Source organism: Silurus meridionalis, chromosome 6 (genome assembly GCF_014805685.1).
Source record: "Silurus meridionalis isolate SWU-2019-XX chromosome 6, ASM1480568v1, whole genome shotgun sequence".
NCBI lineage: Eukaryota > Metazoa > Chordata > Actinopteri > Siluriformes > Siluridae > Silurus > Silurus meridionalis.
In genome coordinates this window covers 20,641,058-20,667,774 of record NC_060889.1, presented here as the reverse complement: position 1 = coordinate 20,667,774, position 26,717 = coordinate 20,641,058, and the positions used below count along the sequence as shown (strand labels likewise).

The 26,717-nt window shown below is 36.0% G+C and overlaps 1 protein-coding gene across 2 annotated transcripts in view; it reads right to left on the bottom strand.

The window, feature by feature from the left end:
• Positions 1-26,717, bottom strand: part of fgf11a (fibroblast growth factor 11a) — a 72,314-nt gene that overhangs the window by 6,627 nt on the left and 38,970 nt on the right. For both annotated transcript variants that reach the window (XM_046851647.1, XM_046851648.1), the window contains exons 3-4: positions 24,320-24,423; positions 497-695 (exon numbers count right to left, since the gene is read on the bottom strand). In XM_046851647.1, coding sequence (XP_046707603.1) covers positions 497-695; positions 24,320-24,423 — 303 coding nt within the window. The remainder of the gene's footprint in view (positions 1-496; positions 696-24,319; positions 24,424-26,717) is intronic.

The window sequence follows — 26,717 nt, the reverse complement described above, 5'->3', positions numbered from 1 at the left end:
ATTCTGATACATTCAACATTGATAAATGTTCTGTTGATAAAATACATTTTAATAAGCCAGCCAATACATTTTATGTTATAGTTAAATAGTTCTATCATTGTTCAAATGCAATGGGCAAAATTTCAAAAGGCACAAAAAAATTTAAAAGGCACAATAGGAAATTCATTGGTTTAGGGTTTATCCTATATTAAACTATAATCAGAAAGTACCAAAGACGTGTCACTATGTCACAATGTTCACGTTTCTTTATTGTTTAGAAATCAGTGCACAGAAGTATGTTTACATGCAAGTGCAGAAAGCCAATCAGATTGCAACCTTCCAGATTCTGAAGATAGCAGACAGAAAAGTGCACAAAATTTATCGAAGCATCTGAGGCTATGACTAGTGTAAATTAACATCATAGTTATAGATGTTTTGTATAAAATATAAAAGCATATTCTTGATAAATCAATTTATTTTAATACATAGTTCAATGCTATCATATATTCTAGCACACCTTCAATAAGTTTTGGTAAGAAGTGGGCGGCTCCTTTTGTCTTTTTGACGCGGTTACCCTTCATGACCTGCCCATCACGGTTGATGCCGATGTACCAGGCTCTTCCAGACTGTGTCTGCCGGTACAGGATAGATGAGTACGTCACGTAGTAGTTCTCAAACACACACTCTTTAAACTTACACTCTGGCGTGAAGTGTTCCTGTAAGACACACACACACACACACACACACACACACACACACACACACACACACACACACAAACAAACCAACTGATTACCAAATTAGCTTTGCACAATCACTTCTACATTGTTCCTCAAAATGCTTTTGCATTTCTTTTATTTTAATGCACATGCAATTGCTATTTTACATTATGAGGAATTAGCTTCTAAAATAAATTATCAATGATGTTAACCAGATCTTAAAGAATATTTGAAAGCCTCTGCTAGCAAGATGAAATGAAGCTTGAAGCTTCAAACTGTGTATGGTTTTTCATACTGTGCATACACAAATACAGAGTTTTATATTGGATATAGCTGAAGCAAACAAACAAACAAATAACTAACCAAACAAATAAATAAATATCAACTGGAGAAAGCGAAAGGACAAGTTGCTGGCTTGTTGTGCAGAATGCAAGTGCACTGATATAGTGGAAAAAAAAGGCATCTGACTTTGTTGTTCTGTCTTGAAAAAGAAAACAAAAACGATACAATGGAACGAGATGCTGAAAAAGCAAGAATGCACTGTTTTTTTTTTTGTTTGTTTTTTTTAGTTTACTTGTCAACCCGTCTTTTACAAATTTTATTATGAGGACAGAAAATGCAACACTGGGAAAAAAGTATGAGTACCATGATTGCATTGTGGAGTAATATTGATCATTTTTTAAGCTAAGAATGTTTTTTTTTTATTATTATTATAATTGAATTATTATATAATTTTTAATAGAAAATAGTCATCTTATCTCAGTGCTCTAAACTAAATGTTTGTAAGTTTAAGTGCATATGGTGAATTTTGTGCAAAATGATGAACACTCCTGAATAAAGGTTGACTTTTCCAGTCATTCCATGGCATAGTTAAAAACGTTCGGTCACATTTACGCTATTATTAAATGGTCAGCTGTAGATTAGCCGACTATTACAAACAATGTCTTCTTAAAGTAAGATCAGTAAGGCATCCTCAATTTTAAAATTGAATCCACATACTGTTACATACAGCTGCTCACACCATCAACACTAGATAAAAATATTATTTATCTACTTTAAATATATAATGTTAGTTGGTTATACTTATAACAATGACCATTAGGGGTGTAATAGTACATGTATTTGTACTGGAATTTTTCGCTACAGGGCTTTCAGTTCAGTGCACATGTGTACCAAAAGCAATTCTTTTCTACATGCGAAACAAAATCACACTCAGGAACATATTATGTGGTAGACTGCAAGTTTTGCACTGTGCAATTTGTGTTCATTTTTAAAAAGAAATTATCAAAATTGACAACATACACAATAATGCCAAGGGTATAAAAATAAACTGCAGTTAGCCCAGTGACTCTGTGACTACTCACTCTGTATCGGAAATCGCTATATTCTTTTGCGTTTTATATGTCCAGCTTTAAGTATTTCTCCTAAAGGGAGAAAATCCTGAGAATTCTGCACATCGAGGGAATGTATGAATAAAGGATGGAAGGAATGAAGACATTTGTTAAAGTATGCTAAAATAAGTAGAAGAGTTAAGTTGAACATATCTTTAAAAGATTTAATATTAAATGTAACACACACACACACACACACACACACACACACACACATATACACATCTGTATTACCCAAATAGTGTCCAACAAATGTAAACTATTTCAATTATTATTTTCTATTTATTTCATTTTGTTTAATCTATTTAATTTCTGCCAATTTAATTGAGTACACAATGTAAGGTTTATTGCATTAATTAGATTTATTCTGTTTGATTTTTATTAAATATTATAAAATATTATTTTATATATTATTTAACCAATCAGGCATTTTATATGAAATTGTTTAAAAATGTAAACTTTTTGAATGTTGATCACAGATGTAATGACTTTCTATATGTTTTTTTTTTTAGAGTAAATACATCCAAAACAATTGCATCCTAGCTGGCTACATTATTAACACACTTTTTAGTAAATTATATAATTCAGTTCTCACTAGGGCTGAAACGATTCCTCAAAAAAATCGAGTAATTCGAATACATAAAAATAAAATTCAAGGCAAATGCTTCATTTAGTCCATTTAACTAAACACATAACGTTGTGTTTTCCTGCGGACCATTTTACTGATGCACCACCCGGTAAACTCTGAAGCGCTCTGGACAGGTAACACAGAAGAAGCTACTAAAGTAAAAAGTGGAGGAAAAAGTTTATTTTTGGCAATTTAGAGTTTTTTTTTATTGCAATTCTGAATTTTGTTTTAGCCAGTCGGGCAGCATCACCCTCTCTGTAGTGCCAGAGAGTTTTACACATTGAAAATAAAATGGTTTACAATCAGTAGAATCGCATGGTATCAAACTAAGCCTCTGATTCCTGGAGAGAACTCTGTCTAACAATCAGCTCTAAAGAAGACTGAACAAGACAGATGAAGCAGAAGAGCCTCGTGCATACACCAACAGCTTCAAACTTCAGGCCTGACAACATGGTGGATGCACCAGAAATGTTAGATGTTTAAGACAAATGAAGTCAGAATCGCGAGGAAAAAAGTCAAAATATTTTTTTTATGTGGCTGAAACAGGCTTCCAATATTCAGGCCAAAGAAAATGACAGAAAGGTTCCAAAGCTTGGGCTCATTTCAAACTAAAACATAAAGAAAACACCCTACAGTGTGTTTTTTTTATTTAGTTTTTTTTTTTTTTGAGTAATCTAAAATGCATTTTTATATTTTTATTGATATATTTGTATTTGCATTTTGATGTAATGTGGCAATTAAATGCATTAATTGGGTAAGTTTTGACAGATTTTCTTGTATGTGGTTTCAGCAATAAAATTTAACTTTTTCTAAAAAGGAAACAAATTTCGAAGGAGATCCGTCTTATTTTGTCCTGTATGTTTAGAAAGTACTTTAATTACCGCTCATCATGGCCCTAATAATCTCACACACACACACACACACACACACACACACACACACACACACACACACACACGTGTACAATATAATATGATCTGATACAATCAATACTGTCAGTTGTTACATGTTCTCTCTTTCTTTCTGTTTCTATGTAAGATATTGCATTCCCACACAGTCCCTCAGCTGGTTTTAGTCCAGCAGCACTGCACAGGTCTAATCTTCACTTTCTGACCACAAAACACTGAATACCTTCAAACTGTAAATCCCTACGGGTGATCGGAGCCTGTCAGTAAGCAAAGACTAACATCTCACTCTCCTCATTCCTCTTCCTCCCTCCTACTATGCTTACCTCTCTCTCTTGCTCTTTCTTCTTCTTCTTCTTCTTCTTCTTCTCTCCAACCATTCTTCACCTTTTCCTCCCTTTCTTGCATGTGCTCCCTCTATCTCCAGCCTTCCCCCTGCTGTCATTTTGTACCTTGTCAGGGAACAAACCAATTCTCAAGATTGATTGGGATCCTTGGTGTGACTGGTGAGCTGAGAAGCTGAATAAGGAGTTCTCGTCTTCTTCTTCTTCTTCTTCTTCTTCTTCTTCTCTCATTTTATACCAATTATTTGGAATATGTGCAAAGTCAGCAGGGGGATTAATATACTATTCAAACGATATGAATATGTTTGATGTGTTAAAATACACAGTCATAATTTCTATTTATTGGTGTGAACTGTTCTTCAAAGAGATACAAAGTATGCTTAATTTACTAGAATGGCACACACATCACATGAGTTGATGTGTGTGTGTTTTTACACAAAAAAACCCCTCTATTTAACCAATCTATATATTTTATATATAAATACACTTTGGCCAAAGTGCACATGATAAACACTTATTTGTTCATCTATTCAATTCTGTCTTTGGTGTAAAACACCTCTTAAAGCAAGCAATAAGGCTTATGGCCAAGTTTTCTCCTTGCTTATATTCACTAATCAAGGAATTAACTGAAGTAAACTGATGCCTCACAGAGGACCCGCAAAAATGGATAAGAAAGAGAGAGAGAGAGAGAGAGAGAGAGAGAGAGAGAGAGAGAGAAAACTAGTGTGTGAGTTTGTTGTGTGTGTAGCATGTGCAGCATTTTAACACCACACAGGGTGAGTCTCTCTATTAGGCAGTAATTAGGAGCCTCTGAATAAGTGCAGGAGGAGTTCCTGATCTCCCCCTTCCCTTCTCATTAAACACTAAATGGGTCCAACGTGGCCTGTTAAAGCACAAATCCCCTCAGAGACCATCAGTAATGAAGACAGTGTCTCTGAAAGTATGTTAAGTAAGGGACAGAAAGATTATATAAACAACAACAACAAAAAAAAAAAACGAGAAAAAGAGAGAGAGCAAGAGATCTTCAGCAGTTCTCAGGGGGGTGCCAAAGCAAACACACCGAGCTCAGTAGGCGAAAAAAGGAAAAACGATTCGATACAATGCTGCATGCCAGCAAAATCTGCATCCATCTACTTACATCATTTATTTGTTCCTTTTGGAAACCATCCCATGCTTCGCTCCCGCTCATTCATCATCCTTCTTTTCTGCCCCTGCTGTCCTGTGGTTATCGTTTCTCTCTATCACTGTCTCGCTTTCTACATCCACAGGGGAGGCCGTGCCACATCAGCAGTGCTTCATAATACAATGTGTTGTAAAGCAATAAGACTCAAAGCTAATAGGTTAGATTGGGGTTATTTAACTGATTTCAAAGCTATTTTGTCATTGAAATAAACTATATAGACAAAGGTTTGTGGACATCTGGCCATGTGTTTAATACTGTATGTGCTTTTTGAACATCACAAACAACATTTAGTCCCCATTTGCAGTTATAATAACCTCGCTTTTCTGGGAAGATGTTCCACTAGATTTTGGAATGTAGTTGCAGAGGATTGTGTCCATTTAACCACAAGGGCATAAGTAAAGTCAGGTGAGGAAACCTGGGGTGCAGTCAGGGTTCGAAATCGTCTCACTGGTGTCCAATAGGGTGAGGTCAGAGCGTTATATCAGACTACTCTACCAATGTAAAGCATATCATCATGGAGCTCACTTTGTGCACTGTGGCATTGTCATGATGGAACTGGTTTATGGTCTCCTAGTTCAAGTGAAAGGAAAGTTTAATTGTACTACATCCAAAGAGATTCTTTATAATTTTGTGCATTCAACTTTGAAGTAAAAGTTTAAGGAACAACCACATATGGCATGAAAAGGGAGGTTTCCCAATACTTATGTCCAAATAGTGTATGTACTAATGCCAAGATCTCTGATACAATAAACCATAGCAAAATGAAAACATTGAGATGTAATGATGCACTTATTTTCGCTTGTGTGTAGTAGTGTCCGGTGAGATTTAGCACATGAAACATTTCAATGGATTTGACAACGATTGTATTAGAATTGATTTACATTTCATTACAACGATTATACTTTAGCTAACGTCTGCTTGCAGTTCGCATAAAGCAAAAGCAGGGCAGCTGCCTTGTAATTGTTCTTATCTTCATCCCCAGGCTTTCAGTCATTCATCTATGTTCCTAGATGTAATACTAATTTCTTTCCAGTTTTGTTCTTTCCCGAAATCTCAATTCCATTAGCACCTACAGCCAGTAGGTGGCACTCTGAAACACACTTTCACTGAGTCATCAGACTGATGAGACATAAGCCAGTATTACAGAACTAAACCACAAAATCTATTCCCACACACACACCTTTGCAATGTCAATCATTTTCTGCTTCGCTTTCCCCTCACAGCTGAGGTTTCTTCTAATTGGATTCTGGTCAGACTGGTGTAGGCCCAATATATTAACTGATGCAATAAGGTGCAGATGGTGGGGTGGCACCGATGTTCATCTGCCAGTTAAAGCAGGACAGCAAGACTCTGACATAGGGCTGAGCTTCCTGTCAAACTCGCTGATAGACAGCACAATGGGCCTAATGGAATAGTCCTGTGGCGAGAACAAAAACTGAACAGAAAAAAATTCAAATGAGATTTATTTCTCAGTCACTGTTGATGACGAGTTATAGATGTGTCAGCAATGTAGGTTGAAAAATCACATCTAGAAGGCGTCTCAATAAAAGGGGAATATCCAGTACAAGTTTCACTATATCCAGTGACAGTTTTAAAAGAAACTGCCCAAGTCTTCTGAATTCTTCTTATGATATGATGTGGTGTTGTCCAGAATAGTTCACCTTTAGATGTTTACTAACAGCAATTAATCTGATGGGATGCCAAATGATCATGATAAGTAAATAGCAAAAATATTAGGATTTAAATATGATTTTAACTTACAGGCTGTTCCTGCATGTATATGAGCTGACCTGGAGATAATCTTTACATGATTCACTATAGGTTTTGCTTTTCAGTTAAAGTAGCACAAGACAATCATGGATGTGTTGTAGCTCATGTGTAAAGGACAGTTCTAAAATGCTATATGAGCAGCAGTCTTAATATATATATATTTTTTTTACAATAGGTTAAAAACAAAAACACAATTTTTTTAATTTTATTTTGAATATCATTTCAAACAATCACATCTTATTGAATATTGAATCATATTTTATTTTTAGTCTCTGCTATAAACTTGACTGTAAACTTTAGCCCACTATTCAATATATTGTGTACAGTATATCTGTTAACATGTATTTTCATGTAGGTTCTTCATTTTTTCATTAAGTGTAAACAGGTTGCGAATTAATCCTATTTTATTACTTTGCTTGGTTGTTTATATATTTTTTGCTAATGTCTTTATTTAAAAAAAATCTCAAATCAATATGACGGATTAGGCACATATCATATTTATAATTTGCAATTAATACTAAAACGCTAGCTTTTTCCTTCATGCTTACTTTTAATAAACACTCATTTAGAGTCTCACCTGGATCTCAGCGCGATCGGTTTACAAGTTTCAGAATGATTTAGCTTGCCTTATAGTGCCTGTCAAACGTTTGGAAACAGTCTTTTGTCATTTGTGAGAGATAATTTCATGCAATAAAGTTTTTAATTTAATCAAACAAATATATAAATGTACAGATGTTAAACTTTATTTTCACTGAAAAATCCTCCCTTAGCATGAATAACAGCTCTACACACTAGGGAGATTGGAGATGGGAGATCTTCACTTGGAGATTTCTTTCTGACCTCGTGATCCAGTTCATGCCAGAGCAGTTCAATAGGATTTAGGTGTGGTGACTGGGCAGGCCATTACATGATATTTAACCTTCTTACTGACTGCTTGTACCGTAAATAACACTTACAGAGCTTGAACATATGCTTTAGGTAATTTGTCTTGTTGTGCAGTGAAGTCGGTTCTAATTAGCTGTAGTCCAGATGGAATTGATGGTTTTGAAGTATGGAACGGAAGCCATGTTGGTTCAGTTTTGCTTTTACCCAGAATAAGTTTCCAACCTTCCCTGCTACAGAACCACAAACTATAATGCTTCAACCTTTATTTGCTGTTCCCTATCCTACATAAGTTCTTCTGAGAGAGACAGAAATGTCAAATTTGGACTCCTCTTGACACAGAACCAGTCATTCTTCTAGTTCTGGAATTCTTTTTAACAGTCATTCACTGTCCAATTTTATGTGCTTTTGCCTTTTACCTAGTTCACTGCATATCATAATAAAAATATATTTATATAATAAAAGACTAGGTGTTACCAAACTTTTGACAGGTGCTGTATATAATAGACAATGATGCATTATGCATCTGTTGTACACTATTATAAAAAAATTCAAAGAAAAATGTTATTTTCTTCTCTAGATAGAGTCTAAAGAAGTCTATAGACACCTATAAGCATTAGCTCGGCTCTTTGTACTGTATGTGATTAAGAATGTTATGACTGACCTCAGGTCAGGATGCAGAATGCAGCAGGCCTGAATGAACACCTGCATGTTTAAGCATCTCTGACCCAGAAACAGCAGGAGAGGGGTGTGTTTGTGTGTAAGTGTGTGTGTGTCCTCTGTCTTTCACCTTGACTAGCGGAACCTACAGGGAGTTTGGGGATTTTCCAAAGAGAACAAGGGTGCAGCTTTCCCTCCCACCTTTTCTTGCTCACTTTCTCCCTCTGTCTCTCCTTCTTTTTCTTTCCATTTTTTGCCGTTTACCTCCCACAGTACACATTTTCTGCTCTCATTTCTGCAAAGGTCTAGAGAAAAAAAAACAGTGAGCAAGAATATAGTGTGTGTGAGTGTGTGTGTATGCATGTGTAGATAAAAAGGGGAGTGCTGACCTAGCAAACAGCAAGAGGAATGTATGATTTTGAAAAGAGGTCACAATTGTGTGTGTGTGTGTGTGTGTGTGTGTGTGTGTGTGTGTGTGTCTGCATGTGTTGGTGGGGATGTCCCTATATATACTGGTCTAGGAGGTCATTTGCAACACAGGTATAACCTTATCTGTGTGTGTGTGTGTGTGTGTGTGTGTGTGTGTGTGTGTGTGTGTGTGTGTGTGTGAGCAATCACCATGACAAATCTCCTTGCCACATGCAGAAGAGACAATTGCCTATTGCTGTCAAAGTCAGGCATGGGGTCTTCACACACACACATGCACACACACACACACACACACACACACACACACACACACACACACACACACAGTCTATGTCATTATGGATGTGGTGTCCTGCTAGCTGATAAGTCTGCAGTTTTGCTTGCCAGTGTCACAGCTGCATTGAGCCGATACTCAGTAATGTTTGAATACACATTACAGCTCTTAACCTGCTAACTGCACTGGGACTAAACTCCAGCACAATTCATTACTCACACTGTAAATACTGAATCAACAGAATGTAATGTGCAGGAACACATTCATAAAGAATGTGTGTGTGTGTGTGTGTGTGTGTGTGTGTGTGTGTGTGTGTGTGTGTGTGTGTGTGCATGAACTGTGACATGACTGATGCTGTACCCAGGTTGCAGCACTTTTGCAATGCCAATGCAGCATACTTAGGAATCTCTCTCTCTCTCTCTCTCTCTCTCTCTCTCTCTCTCTCTCTCTTTCCTTTTGTCATCCCACTCTTTGGCTGGTCATGTGACCTTAGATGATCCCCATCTTGCAGCCTGCACCTTCTGCATCTAAATGAGGGATACTAAGATACTAAGAGATGGAGAAATAGCAGGTGTGTTTGTGTGTGTGGGAGAGAGAGAGAGAGAGAGAGAGAGAGAGAGAGAGAGAGAGAGAGATCGAAAGAGAGAAGAGGAAAAGATATAAACTGCACCCAATTACTGTATTTCGAGATGTTGCTCGGCTGATAGTTTCACACTGATGTATTGTTCCAAAAAACTGCTGATAAATAAAGTCTCTTGCATTTTAGTTAAAAAGATGCAAGTCACACATTTTCCTGTAAATGAGTCTCAGTGAGGATTGAATCCATGGTAAATCACATTCTCTAGCCATGATGTCCTCCAGACTGTCCCTCAAGACTATTTAAAGATTTGTGTTGTATCTGGTCTGCATTCATTCATCTTCAGTATTCCCTCTATCCTGGTCATTGTAGCAGTGCATTTGGAAACTATTCAAGCTTGTGAAAAAAAGAAACTATACCAGACACCAGACCTTTAGAGCACACACACACACACACACACACACACACACACACACACACACACACACACACACACACACACACACACACACACAACCCTTAAAGAAGGCTTAAAGAATTTGGAAGAAACCACAGAACACAGAGAAAACTCAAGGGAATATTATATTAACATACATATTCAATCATTGAAATACCTGTTATCTGTAAAACTTGCAAACTCTAAATATCTAATTTAGCACAAATTCCAAAACATATTGGATAAAATTATTTAAAAGTTAGCTAACACTTGGAGCTGCACTCTTCATGTAAATACCAGAATACTGATTAGCAGCATACACCTTTATCCTTTCTGGCAATAAAGTTCTGAAATCTAAATGAACTATTTTTTAAATTAACTTTCTATTATAAGGATATCAAATAGCTTTTTAAAAATGAGGTGATTACTAAAAAGGTATTTGGGTTTAAAACTATATCGAGACAAGTTTGTGGACACATGACTGTAAGATTCGCATATGCTTTTTGAACATTCCATTTTACATGTAGTCCCCATCAGCTTTTATAATAACCTTCACTTTACTGGGAAAAAGTTTCACTAGATTTTGAAATGTGTGCTTGTAAAGATTGGTGCAGTTAGTGTTCAAATTCATCCCAAAGATGTTCAATAGGGTTGAGGTCAGAGCTCTATAACAGGCTACAGAAGATCTTCCATTATAACCCATGTAAACCATATCTTCATAGGACCAGGTTTCTAATAAGTGGAAAGTTTACTGCATCCAGAGACATCCTATTTAATTTGTCTTCCCACTTTGTGCTGACATATAGATTAACAAGTCAGGTGTCTCAACACGTTTGTCCTTATAGTGTAGTCTGAATTAAATCACTGCTGACAGCACTGACAAAAAAATTATTACTTAATAAATATGAAGTTAATAATAAAGCATATGTATAAAAACAAAATGCACTACAATTTCTTGTTTTGCCTAAAATGGAATATCTTATTTATAATTGAATCAAGTCAATACTTTATAAGATAGATTAGTAAGATTAATAAGGTTATTTCTATTTTTTCTTTTCAAAATTATTGTCTAATATGTATGTGAAGCTTAAAATTAATCAATATGTTTTGACTATATAATTATATAGTTGTGTTAACTGTATCTAATTTTAGACAGTAGACCTACAGTACAGACCAAAAGTTTGGACACACCTTCTCATTCAAAGAGTTTTCTTTATTTTCATGACTATGAAAATTGTAGAGTCACACTGAAGGCATCAAGGGCTATTTGACCAAGAAGGAGAGTGATGGGGTGCTGCGCCAGATGACCTGGCCTCCACAGTCACCGGACCTGAACCCAATCGAGATGGTTTAGGGGTGAGCTGGACCTCAGAGTGAAGGCAAAAGGGCCAACAAGTGCCAAGCATCTCTCGGGGAACTCCTTCAAGACTGTTGGAAGACCATTTCAGGTGACTACCTCTTGAAGCTCATCAAGAGAATGCCAAGAGTGTGCAAAGCAGTAATCAAAGCAAAAGGTGGCTACTTTGAAGAACCTAGAATATGACATTTTTCAGTTGTTTCACACTTTTTTGTTATGTATATAATTCCATATATAATTCCACATGTGTTAATTCATAGTTTTGATGCCTTCAGTGTGAATCTACAATTTTCATAGTCATGAAAATAAAGAAAAAAATCTTTGAATGAGAAGGTGTGTCCAAACTTTTGGTCTGTACTGTATGTATGTAGAGTATATTACATTTAAATTGTTAAATAATGTGATGGGATTCCAACCTGAAACAGTCAGAAGTGGGAAAAGCAAAACTTTGATAGGAACAGTGCTGTGTTGTTTTGCTCCTGTATAATTGCCCATGTTGTCCAGTCAATCACACAGAAGCTTTGCTAAATCTAGGCTTTTACCCTTTGCTTCATGGGTTGTTGTTTTTGATCTGTGCTTTGTTATTTTAATTTGGCTTTCAGATTCTTTGTCTTCGTAATTGGTTGTCATGCTTGACATTTCCGAGATCTGTATTTTAGCTTTATAAATAATGTGAGCTTCCATATGCGGCATTCCCTTGATATCTGTTCTTGTTTAACCACATGCACAGAAACAATTTGATTAAGCTTAAGGCATGAAACCCATGTACTATCTAGTAGCCAAATATTCTATTAGAAAAAAAGTTGTGTTTACATAGACTATATATATATATATATATACTTCTCTCCAAATTGTTAGAACAAAGTTGGAAAGACACAACTGTATAGTATGCAATAATCTTTGAATATAATAGTATTTAATTCTCCCTTCACTTGACTTGGAGACCTAAATGTTCTAGCATGACAGTTCGCCTGTGCAGAATGCGAGCTCCATGTACAAACCCAAGTCCAAAAAGGTTGGGACACTGTACAAATTGTGAATAAAAAAATGCAATGATGTGGAAGTTTTACATTTCAATATTGTATACAAAATACAAAATAGATGACATATCAAATGTTCAAACTAAGAAAATTTTAGGGGAAAATAAGTTGATATTAAATTTAATGGCATCAACACATCTCAAAAAAGGCCATGTTTACCACTGTGTGGCATCCCCCCTCCTCTTTTTATAACAATCTGCAAATGTCTGGGGACTGAGGAGACAAGTTGCTCAAGTTTAGGAATAGGAATGTTGTTCCATTCTTGTCTAATACAGACTTCTAGTTGTTCTTTTTGTCGCATCTTCCTCTTTATGATGCGCCAAAGGTTTTCTATGGGTGAAAGATCTGGACTGCAGGCTGGCCATTTCAGTACCTGGATCCTTCTTCTACGCAGCCATGATGTTGTAATTGATGCAGTATGTGGTCTGGCATTGTCATGTTGGAAAATGCAAGGTCTTCCCTGAAAAGAGACAACGTCTGGATGGGAGCATATGTTGTTCTAGGGCTTGGATATACCTTTCAGCATTGATAGTGCCTTTCCAGATGTGTAAGCTGCCCATGCCACACGCACTCATACAACCCCATACCATCAGAGATGCAGGCTTCTGAACTGAGTGCTGATAACAACTTGGGTTGTCCTGATCCTCTTTAGTCTGGATGACATGGCATCCCAGTTTTCCAAAAAGATCTTCAAATTTTGATTTGTCTGACCACAGAACAGTTTTCCACTTTGCCACAGTCCATTTTAAATGAGCCTTGGCCCAGAGATAACGCCTGCTCTTCTGGATCATGTTTAGATATGGCTTCTTTTTTTACCTATAGAGTTTTAGCCGGCAACGGCGAATGGCATGGTGGATTGTGTTCACCAACAATGTTTTCTGGAAATATTTCTGAGCCCATTTTGTGATTTCCATTACAGTAGCATTCCTGTATGTGATGCAGTGCCGTCTAAGGGCCCGAAGATCACCGGCATCCAGTATGGTTTTCTGGCCTTGACCCTTACGCACAGAGATTGTTCCAGATTCTCTGAATCTTTGGATGATATTATGCACTATAGATGATGATAACTTCAATCTCTTTTTAAATTTTTCTCTGAGAAACTCCTTTCTGATATTGCTCCACTATTTTTCGCCGCAGCATTGGGGTAATTGGTGATCCTCTGCCCATCTTCACTTCTGAGAGACACTGCCATTCTGAGAGGCTCTTTTTATACCCAATCATGTTGAAAATTGACCTAATAAGTTGCAAATTGGTTCTCCAGCTGTTCCTTATATGTACATTTAACTTTTCCGGCCTCTTATTGCTACCTGTCCCAACTTTTTTGGAATGTGTAGCTCTCATGTCATGCCAATATTTGGCATGACATTTCAAAATGTCTCACTTTCAACATTTAATATGTTATCTATATTCTATTGTGAATAAAATATAATTTTATACAGTTTTGAAAATTACTGCATTCGTTTTTTATTCCCAATTTGTACAGTGTCCCAACTTTTTTGGAATCGGGTTTGTACTGTAGATATGTTTTACATGGGTTGATGAATGACCTCAACCTTATTGACCACCTTCGGGATGAAACTGAACTCCTCACCTCAGCCTAGATCAGTACCTGACTTTACTAACACCCTTGTGACTGAATGAGCACAAATCATCACAAGCACATTCCAAAATCTTGGGGAACATCTTACCAGAAAAGTGGAGGTTATTATAAAAGCTAATGGGACTAAATGAGAAATGGAATGTTCAGAAAGCACATACAAATCTTATTGTCAGGTGTCCACAAACATTTCTTGATATAATTTATAAACTAAAGTCTGTCTGAATATATTCTAAATGAATGTGCTGCTTATAAATAATGGTACCCATAGTAACATACAGTTAACAGTTGCATACACAGTTCAAACAGCTATTGTAAACATTTTATTATTTTCTTTACTAAGCTAAATGTATGTTTTTTGTTTATTTAATATGGTGAATTTTGTGATTTTTGAAAAATAGGCCAATATAAATTTTACAAACTTGGTGAGAATAACATTAAATGAGAAATATAATGAAAAATGGCATGAGGACTTAAAACCAACAGCTTAACCATTATTAAAACACACACATGCAATCTCTCTCTCTCTCTCTCTCTCTCTCTCTCTCTCTCTCTCTCGCTCTCTCTCTCTTACTCTCCTTTTTCTCTAAAATTATTTATTATAATTTATTCAAATAAAAGTATCTATCAATAAATCACACTATTACAATAAAATAAATATAAAAATTAAACATTCTTTTTTTATTGCTGGCATGTGACCATGTTACAGGCAGGATCCATGGATTGATGTGTGTTACATGATTTTAATGCACTCCACTTTAAATGGTTGGCTCTGATTGGTTCTTTGCCTCCAGGTTGTGCATTAAAATCATGTAATGCACACCTAGCATTGGATTATACATTACATACTGTATATCTTCAGTGGTAAATAAGTTACACTTGTGCAGTGTATGGAAAATGTAAAAGTGGTTTGTTGGTGTGTGTGTGTGTGTGTGTGTGTGTGTGTGTGTGTGTGTGTGTGTGGGGCTGTGTGTTTTACAGTGGATGATTCAGAATGCAAATTATTGCCCACAGCTCTCAGCCACATTGAAGTTTTACAATGATATAAATCATAATCAGTCGACTTTTGCAGTCATTCTGGAGTGAGGCAATCATTAGAGCAGATGCTGACTGTGTGGGCAGAGCACAAGCACAGCTGCTTTACATGTTAGTAATGATCTTAATTATACATGCAGATTTATTATTTATTTTTTTACATACTCTGCACTGCAGTTTTTACACAATGTCCTCCATGGACCTTGCCAAGCCTGTAATTATTCTAAAAGTCATTTTCATCCTGGGATGAAATAGTGGCTAGTTACAGTTATTATAAATTGTAGGCTTGTTTGCACAAATCATTTGCTATTTCTTTTTCGCAACATTTGTTGGTATCACAGTAATTAAAGTTTGATAGAAATTTAATGTATTACCACCTGTTTCTGGTCTCTTTGTAAGCTATATATAATGCATCCATTATGCATATTTATCATTCATTTATATTTAATTTTATTTATTATATTTTGCTAGAATTTATGAAGGTAAGTCCATATTTATGGAATGCAAAGGTTTTCCCCGATATCACTTTTTTGCTTGCTCTTATTGCTATGTTAGACTTGTACCTTTTTTTTTCCTCTGAACTGAGTAAAGCCAGTATAGTTAAACATAATCTGGCCCAGATCTGTCAGGTTGAGCACATGGGCACCTGTTTGACTGTGTGTGCCTGAATGTAAATATAAGTAATAAGAATATAAGTGTGTGCTTTAAATTCTGTGGGTGCATGTGTGTGTGTGTGTGTGTGTGTGTGTGTGTGAGAGCTGTCCAAAAAACGGCAAGTGGAGACAAATGCGGCTTGCGGACAGAGCTGGTCAACACAGTGCAATTTTTAATTTTACGTGATTCTCTGTTAACACAGTTACCAAATTGTCATTTAAATTTTCATAAAGAGAATCTCTTCTCCCAATACACCTGCAGATTTATTTATGGAATGTTGTCATGGCTAAAGCACATAGCTTGCAGTAAGGGTAATTATTTAATATCATGAGACATTACAATCCAGATCAGTGCAGAAACAAAAATGTTCCAAGGTCAGAAGCAGAAGCAATTTTTTTAATTAGATATTTGTGGAAAGCCTTCCCAGATAAAAGGGGGTTATAATAACTGCAAACCAAATGTGAAGTTAAACAGTGGGATGTTAAACAACACCCTATTTATAAACAATATTTGGACATCAAGTATTTTAATGTGGTCTAATCTTGCACCCTGTGAAAAAGGTTTAGACACACCTGATCCAGAGGCTCTGTTTCACCTTTCCTTTCTGTTTCTCTCTGTGTGAGTTTATGGTCTGTGAGGAGTTCTACTCAGAGCAAAGTTAATAAAATGGGTCAGGTTACAGAGACTGGGACTATTTTTATCAAAAGCAATTTCCAACAGCCTTTTACAGGTAACACCAGCCTGCAAGCATATACCAGTGACACAGAGCTGCACATTCTTATTCATATATGTACTGAACATTTAGTCATTCATATAAAGGATGTGCAGTCTATAGAGTCTATTTATCAGTAAGAAAATAATTATGCTTGTTATGCTGTTGGAGTGATTTTGCTGCCATGGTTTAGGGTAAATGCTATTAAAAACCAATATAAATCTGTAATCTGACTGATTACTTTTATCCTCTATTCTAATGGGTCTTTTCCAGGATGACTCCACATCCACAGAGCACTAAGACTCACAGACTTTTAATATTTTAAAAATAAAATTGATTAAAATCACATGCTATGGCCATCACGATCACTAGGTCTTACTTCATTTGAACACCTACAGTAGATTTTGAAGCCACAGTTTCAATAATGCTCAAACCCCAACTGCATCAATATCTTTCCGATAGATTTAATCTGTCTAGAACAGTTCCTGAGACATGTTGGTCGTTTGAAATTGGTGACATTGAAGATTTCTGGTGGCATGTGGTAGACCAACACGTTACTATAGTGCTTTATCTATTCTTTAAATTATTGCTAGTGTCTGTCATTTTGTCCCAGCAATTCCTAAAACAAATTCCCAAAATGCTTTACCCCTGTAATTATAATTTATAACTTAATTATAATTTGAGCTTTTAATAGCATTAGGCATGTCTCGCTTCTCTTCACTTTATTGCAGCTAAAGTGAAGTAAGGAAATGAACAGAAGTTGCAGAGTATGCAAAAGAAACAAAGTGAAAAGAAGTGAAGAGCTCCTTTGGCAGAGAGACAAAATGACCTGGACATCATAAAAAACACTGATATCTTTTTTGCAGAACGATGGTCATCCCTTCCAGAGAGATGTAAAATTGTTGCCAAGGCATTTTGAAGCTCTTCTGGTGTCGTTGCAGCTGACACCTTTCTATTACACTTTAATTTATTTTAGTTTTATTTGTCATTGATGTGTATGTAGGTGTGTGTATGTGTGTGTGTGTGTGTGTGTGTGTGTGTGTGTGTGTGTGTGTGTGTGTGTGTGTGTAGGTTTCACTGACAGCATGTTCACTACACAACATACATAAATTATTAAAAGTTTTAAGTTAAATACAATCAAGTAAGACACACACACACACACACACACACACACACACACACACACACACACACAGCATGTCCTGACATTGCGCCAGATAATGTAATTAATAATAATATACAGAAAAAGATGAAAAAGAGATAATATGCTATAAATAGGTAATCTCTTCTATATTCTTTGGGCAGAAGTAAGACGACCCATTTTTGTGCTACGGGAAAGGACCATGGTAGATGGGGTGGGGGTGGTGGTGGTGGGGGTAGAAAACCCCAGAATGAAAGCAACTGTCCTCCTTTCTCCATCTGTGTGGAAGAAAACAGTTCACGTTGTTTTACCTGCAATCCAGTCCTCATGTTTATCCTTCATCCCCACCCCTTCCCTTTCTTCTTTTTTTCCTGCCATGATGCTAAATGACTGTACACCAAATCTGAAATAGTGATTATCACAAAACAATAAACAAGCTAACAAAAACAGAAAAGAGCTTCTCTGTTTCTCCAGAACATTGCAGGAAACAAACAACTGCAATTTTCCATCATCTGTTAGCACACACACACACACACACACATATATATATATATATATATATATATATACAGTACAGACCAAAAGTTTATATAATAAAGAGTTTTCTTTATTTTCATGACTATGAAAATTGTAGAGTCACACTGAAGGCATCAAAACTATGAATTAACACATGTGGAATTATATACATAACAAAAAAGTGAACTGAAAATGTCATATTGTAGGTTCTTCAAAGTAGGCATCAAGAGAATGCCAAGAGTGTGCAAAGCAGTAATCTAAGCAAAAGGTGGCTACTTTGAAGAACCTACAATATGACATTTTCAGTTGTTTCACACTTTTTTGTTATGTATATAATTCCACATGTTAATTCATAGTTTTGATGCCTTCAGTGTGACTCTACAATTTTCATAGTCATGAAAATAAAGAAAACTCTTTGAATGAGAAGATGTGTCCAAACTTTTGGTCTGTACTATATATATATATAAAAGAGGTGAAAATAAAACCTTCATTCATTCATATATTTATTCTCAACATTTCTTCTTTACTCAGATTTAAAAAAAAATAATTAACTCCACAGAAAAATAATGTTTAATCAGTAAACATTTGTTTAACTGATGCGCCAAGTCTCAAATCAGCACCAAAATCCGCCACGATGCACACAATTAATCCTCTTGGGTCGACAAACTCGAAGGCGCGTTTTGTGACATTTATTTCTCCTAACGCCAAAACTAACTCAAATTACTGTCTTTTTGGATCATACAGATAAGAGCAATACATCATTTGAATCTTTAAGGGGTATGCTTTTATTTGTAAACACTTATAATAACAACAGAACGCTTTGCTTTTGTTAAATAAAGAATACAAGCAGGGGGCGCTCTCTGCCGTGCCTGTCATCTCTCTTCACAGACATATAAATTAAACAACCTAAATATCATTGGATATTTGTCTCACATACATGATAAATGAAATGTAAATGCTTGAAATGTAAAAGCTATAAAATGCTTTAAAATAAGCCAATTCACATCAAAATATTATCTGATTATGTAATCATTATAAAAGTTAGAAGGTAGAGGTACAGTTTCTCCGGTATCACCTCGTTTTAAACACCATAATTAATAAAGTTAAATAACTTCAAAACATTTGCAAGAATATTTTGTCTTTATGCTCGATTTTAATAATAAACATACATTTGCATAAAGCACCCATTTTCGTCCACGGTCGTGTTGATTAGATTATTAAAAACGTATACTTATAAAAGTATTAATATAACGTACATTCAGAACAGATCAAAATGTGCTATTAATTTGTGATTAATCAATCATGCTAATCATGCGACTAATTGCGATTAAATTTTACAATATATTGACAGCCATAATATTAATATGAAGTGAGGTCCAAATACCAGTGTGACACTAAAACAGGTAGTAGTAACGGCTACTTTTTACTTAAATACATGTTAAAGCCAATACTTCTTTACTTGAGTGAAAAAGTGTAGTCAGTTTTTCAACTTTTACCAGAGTCTTTTATAACATGAATATCTGTACTTCTACTTGAGTGAAGGATGTGTGTACTTTTGCCACACACATGCTTTTAACACACTGAAACACATTCAACCACTATGCAATCAGTAATAAAAACCTCTTTGCTTTTAAAAACTTTGGATTAGTCAGGAACATGGGATTGAGTTTCACACCAAGGATACTTGGTTATGTGCCTGCTACCTCTGTGTGCCTCAAAGCCTCTAATAAGACAGTCAAACGTTTTTGAACACCTGGAGTTTCTTATTCTTTATAACAGTTTAATCACTGTTATTGCCACAGACTGAACACCATGATACAGAATAGCAATTAAACCTGAATCTTTGTGGAAGTTATTAACTGGTAGCTCTCGGGTGCTAAAGGGGCTCTAAATGAGTGCTTTATTAAAGGAGTTAAAATACTCATAAGCCGTGGAAGTATTTCTTGTTGGTGAGTTACAAGAGACTAATTAGAGAGATAAAGAGTTTGGCCTTTTCCACTGAGATTAGATTTAGATTCATATTTTAAAAACATTTCGTTTTGATCGGCAGTGTACAATACAATATACAACTATACTTTATTAGGTGATCTATGGCTTTCTGTAACTGTCACAAACACAAACATGTTCAGTGCCTGTCAAAAGTTTGGAAGGACATAGTCTTTGGTTTTTTGCAAGACACATGCATGTTACAGACACATGCATGTTACAAACATTATTTAAATGTACAGATGTTAAACTTTATTTTTGAAAAATCCTCCCTTAACATTAATAACATCTTTTCACAATCTTGGAATCCGGACATTCAGCTGAAATACTTGTAAAATCTGCCAAAGTTGTTCCCTTTCAGGAACTCGAGTTGCATCAACAACGCTTTTTGAACACTTTCGCCTTGTCCAGCTCTGATTCATATGTTTAATCAGTTCAATGGAAAAGCGTGGCATCACCGGCGGTGTGACTTTACGACCAGGAAGCTATAAAAGCACCTGAAGTGGAGCTACAAGAGCTGGAGGTGGGATACACCCCGGACGGTGAGAAAGTTCAATAGCTTCACCCTGCTACAGACCTGGCTCTCAGGGCAACTAAAGAGAATGCTAGGGCCATTGGCCAGGCCATGTCTGCCATGGTGTACACAGAAAGACAATTATGGCTCACCCTGTCAGATCGTTGGCTGTCAATACAGTCGTCGATAGGATTCAGGATGCCAAAAAGCTTTTGACGGCATTCCAGCACTTACTCTGATGTGTGCTCTTGTTTGGCTGCTTGGCTGAAGCATTTTCCAGAGTTAGAACAGTAGCTTTGAGGATGGATTTGGACTGAAGTTAATGTCAACAGTCTGCTACACTGACTCAGGACTACAGTTTGCTTATGATCACCATCACTCTACACCCCCAACATCGTATATCTGCAATAAATGGACATTCGGTGCAACCCAGATGAGGATGGGTTCCCTCTTGAGTCTTGTTCCTCACAAGGTTTCTTGCTTTTGCCATCTCAGTCGCCACCGGCTCGCTCATCAGGGACAAACTTACACTTATAAAAAAGATATTATTCATTTTTATCACCACATTATCTGTGTAAAGCTGCTTTGAGATAATGGTCATTGTTAACAGCGCTATACAAATAAAAATGAATTGAATTGAATTGAATTAAATTGAATTGAATTGAATTGAATTGAATTGAATTTCCTTCCAGACCTCAGAGGCCACGATGTATTGGTCCATATGGACAACACTTCTGTGGTCTCCAATATCAACCACCAGGGGGGTCTGCGATCTCGCCTCCTGTACAAGCTGACACATCAGATCCTTTCCGGGTCAGAGCTCCCTCTACTCTGAGTGTGGCAGCCTCTAAGGCTTTGTGCTGTGGAGTTTCCATCTAAGACATCTGCAATGTGCGAGCTGGTCCACCCCGCTGACCTTTGGTTTTACAGCCTTGACCTTAGTGCCACTCCAGGCCCCTCTGTCCTTTGACCTAGCTTTCACACTAGGCAGGGACTGGTTAGCATGGCAGTATTTGACACTTGTTCCCAAAGTGTTGTAGACACAGCTCAAATTCCTGAAGGGGAACGTCTCCAGGTTATGAATGCAACCATGGTTCCCTGAGAAAACGAGATGCTGCGTCTCCAAGCCACACTTCCTGCATCCCTGCAGTGCTTCCTACCCTTTTCAGAAGCTAGCACCAGCTCCACTTAATGTGATTTTATAGCTTAATGGTCGTGACATCACCCCACCAGTGACGCTGCGCTTTTCCATTGAACTGATTACACATGTGATTCAGAGTGTGGATAATGCGAAATCATTCCCAAAGCATTGTTCAAGCAGTGTCTTGTTTCCTCAGGGAACCATGGTTACATTACTTTCTGACATTGTAATCCAGTTCATCCCAAAGCAGTTCAATAGGATTTAGAATTCATGATAAATAACACTCCAGTTAACTGTTTTCTCTTTAAATAACGCTTACAGAGCTTGGGTGTATACTTCAGGCCATTGTCTGGTTATCTGGTGAAGTTGGTTTTGATTAGCTGCAGTTCAGATGAAATTCTATTGTGCTCAAGTATGGAATAGTAGCCATTTTGGTTCAGTTTCCATTTCCATTTCCCTGAAATAAGTCTTCAACCTTCTCCAAAACAACCCCAATCATTAATCTTTCACCTTCATGTTTGACTGTGGTGGCGAGGAAAACAGCTAACATCTTTTCTCCTGTTCTCCATCTTACCTAAGTTCTTCTGTTAGAGCCAAAAATGTAAAATTCTGACTACATTTTCCACAGAACATTCTTTCAGTCATTCACTGTTCAAATCTGTTTGTTTTTGTCTTTTACTTAGATTTCTACATATAAAAAAGCATATATATCAAAAAGCATTAAAAGACTAGGTGTTTCCAAACTTTTTACAGGCACTGTCATGCATGATGGATCAACATAACATCCTTATGCAACATTTTTACTTGGTTGAATTGAATTAAATCTGTGTAAGTTTATATCTATTGAATTGTATGTACTGTCCCAGCTCTAAACACAGCTTTAAATGTAGTTCATACAGGCGATTATTTGTCCTTTGAAGTGTGTATAGATTTAACCCAGTTCTGTCTTCAGTGACCGAGAAAAGTGCATAAGGGAATGGGTTTCACATATTGTTATTTTGCTCTCAGATCTCTGCCATGTTTTTCCATTCTTAACTGAACCCTTCTCTTGACACAAATTCACATGCAGTGCTTTTAATAGGTTATTAGTCCAAAACATCTTAGCAGCCTCTAGAAACAATTAGACATTCTCTCTGATATTGTTGCTGGCATTGTTTTTATCAACAGTGTTTTACCATAGAAAGGTGATACTCAGGTGTATCAACCAGCACTGTAGTGATTGACTATTCTTGATGCTTCATGCTCTAAATTTGTAAAACAACTCACACACAAAAATAGAAATTGTTTGCATTATGCTTGCCCAGTTTGGTATTAAGGGAAGAAATAGAAATAGATCAAAGTTAAAAAGACTGCAGAAGGTGGAAGCCCTCATTAAAAGACACCTGTAAAGCATGGCTTAAAAAAAAGAAAAGAAAAGAACATTTTCCCTGAAGGTGCAATCATAGATTCGTAAGTTTGCTTGAATTTTCTGCTCGATTAAATCTTCTTAACACATTTTTCATTATCATTCTTATCAATCATTATTAATCATTTATTTAACATTTGTAGGCAATTAAACTTTGACACATCTTTATGTACTTGCACATAGAATACCTCGTGTGACACATTAATAATAAATATACACATTTTTGCAGTTTTGATAGCTTTTCATTATTGCTAAATTCTTACTAAATAAAAAATAAAGTCTCAAAAAAAAAAAAAAAAAAAACCTGAGTGATTTCAAATATTTGCTAGTCTTGATTGAACTATTGGTGTGCTCTACCAATTACATTATTATTACACTGAGGAGATGATTTGCAGTTCACACACATGCATTTGAGAAATTAATCCAGTAAACTATCTGTTTTCACCTTTTTTTATCTTAAAGCATGTTATTCAGTTATTCCAGGGACGCTTTGAGGAAGATGTGTAGTTATTAGGGTACGGTATAAGAATCTACAATTGCTGACAGCTCCTAGAAGTTCAGGCAATAACTGAAGATAAACACACAGTCACTCCACTAATTACTGTAAGCCATAATAAGCTCATTTCTACAGCATCAGTCACAAATAGACTTTATTGTAAATAACTGGAAAATAATTAATTGAGTAGAAGACTATAGACGTTAACTGCCATAATTTGCCATAACAATTAAATTATGTTGTTCCTTTGGTACACTGTATTAGCAGCACATTCAGTGAAATGTATAATAATAATTCAATATAAAACTAATTATATTTATTATAATATAAAATTATAAACAAATTTAAACAAATTATATTTGATGTCATGGGCATTTAATCCCCTTAAAAACATTGAAATGAAACCTAGAGGTACACAATACTTTTCAATGTTAAATAAATAAAAAATGGTCTGAAACATACAAAGTATGATGTCATTACCCTGCATAACATCTGCATAAAATATAAAAAAATTCTTGACAGCTGTTTTAGACATGTTGATAACTTACAGAGGTGTAGAGGTAGCCCTCACTGTTCATAGCAACATAGAGGCCCGTCTTTGTGCTCTGGATAGCAACTATTCTCAGCCCCACAGGAATCAAGTTGAACAGCACTGATGGCGAGAAAGAAAGAGAAAAACATCATATATCTCGCATAGAAGTACAATTCTAGATTACTCTTTTGGGATTTTGTTTCCATTTTGTTGTCACATGTGAAAGCAAAGTGGAGACAATCCTTTAAGCTGGGTCAAAACCCATTGTTGGTTTAATTTTATTACCAAGACTGTCACAAATTAAATAATACCCTTATGGTAATTATTTGTGCTAACAAGATACTATAAATTATATGGTACTAATAACATACCTTAGTAAGTTTCTCATTAGCTTTTGATATAAAGTTCATTTGTACTCTCACTAAAACCAAAAAAAAAAACGATTCAGTACATTGGTACAGAATTGTACATAACATTAAATTTATATACACTGAACAGTGTAGAGTTTAGCAGCCATTTATAATTTAATATTCATTAATTATTACTATCATTTATCCATTTATCCATTTTTCTTCTTCTTCTCCTGATGTGGGTCATAACTTCTTTCTTTCTTTCTTTCTTTCTTTCTTTCTTTCTTTCTTTCTTTCTTTCTTCCTTTTTTTTTCTTTCTTTCTTTCTGTCTTTCTTTCTCTGCTGGTTTTTAATGTTGTTTACTACAGTATTGTCAACCTTGTTCTATATGTGGCATTATTACTCTATCTTTTGTATTTATATTGTAAAGCAGCATTTACAGAACAGATATAATTCATTCACTGACTCAATTAAATTCAGAGATCTCTTCAATTTTTCCGGGACAGGGCCAAAATGAACAAAGAAACTTCGGTCTGGGAACATAGGGTGTTAGACAGTCCATTAAATTTGCACCACAGAAACACACACACCCAGGAGCAATTATAGGGTAGGCCATCCATTTCATACAGATAGAAATAATATGAACAATTACTCATCAGCAAAAGTGTCATTTATTATGGGTATAATTATTACTATTTAGGCCAACTCCTTAGTTCAGTAATATGTGGATTGGCCCGTAGCCAATCTGGAGGCGACGTGTAGAGAATGTGATTAAAATCAAACTGACAGCTCCATGACCTCACTCTTTATCTTGACGTATCCGTAGGGGGTGTACGCTTCAGCCATAAACTGAGAAGTGTAAAAAAGAAAAATGTGGTCAAAAATCTTGTTTCATCTATATTGTCTCATCATCAATGTCCTGGGTGGTCTGTACTGTCCTTACTGTCTTCTCTCTAAAAGATAAATACTTTAAGTCAACCCCTCTTTAATTTTCTCACATACTATATGTCTATGTGTACCTTTCTCTCTATTCCTGCTTTTCATATTCAAGACGTTACTTTCCACACACAGTAGCTTTTAGATTAATTAAAGTCTTTTGAAAAATGTGTTGGGGGTGTGTTTGGTGGGTTCTGTTCTTGGCAGCAAAAAAAAAAAAATCTGAACAGCTAATAAAAAAAGAATTGCTGGGCAAATGTGTGTGATTTTGAGATATAAAAGCAAAGAGAATATGTAATATTGCACCCATTGAAAATGGGAAATTTTAGAAAGCGCATAAAAACTTGGTGGTTCTTAAAAAAGCCGGAAAGACGACTCCTTCGTAGATCACTGCTTCGTGAACAGCAGCCAGTGAGTCATCTCTCACAGCTTAACCTGTCAGATTCGAGCTGCAGCTTGCTTACAGTCATCACTCAGGAAGTTGCTTAGCTATTCGGCATTATGCAGACTGATGTCCTGAACTGCTCTGGAAACTGTAGTGACGCACGACGGTCAGGGTCGTAGGACTGTGTGTGTACAAATATGCCCCAGAGACAAGTGTTGTCCTACTCTCTGTCTTTGCTCATTAACAGTAACAAAAGCACAATACGAAGTGACGACCTTCAGGCCCCACCATCCAGCTGTGCTCATCATGTTGCGATAAGAGAGCGGGTTCACGTCAGGTAACGTCTCAGCCAGTCCGTCATTTCCATTTTCTCTACCCTGTTACGCTGTATTGCTGTATTCATGGCTCATTACATTTCCTTTAGCTGAATCTATCTATATTCTGCAGTGGTTGGGAGAAATCTTGTATTTACTTACTGTCTTTCAGTTTTAGCACCTTTCTGACTTTCTGATGTAATCACACTGGGATTATATAGTGAGGTGAGACTCTGTGTCTTTGGAAGATTACTGAATATTTTATTATGCACCTGACCTACATATGAGAATGATAAATCTAAAACAACAAACTAATGATTGCTCATTTTGTAGTAAAACTAGCCACACTATTTTTCTTGACGTTTCTGGAACAAAGCAATTCTACATTTACGTTTAGATTATTTGATGTCTGTGATCACGTCTCATTT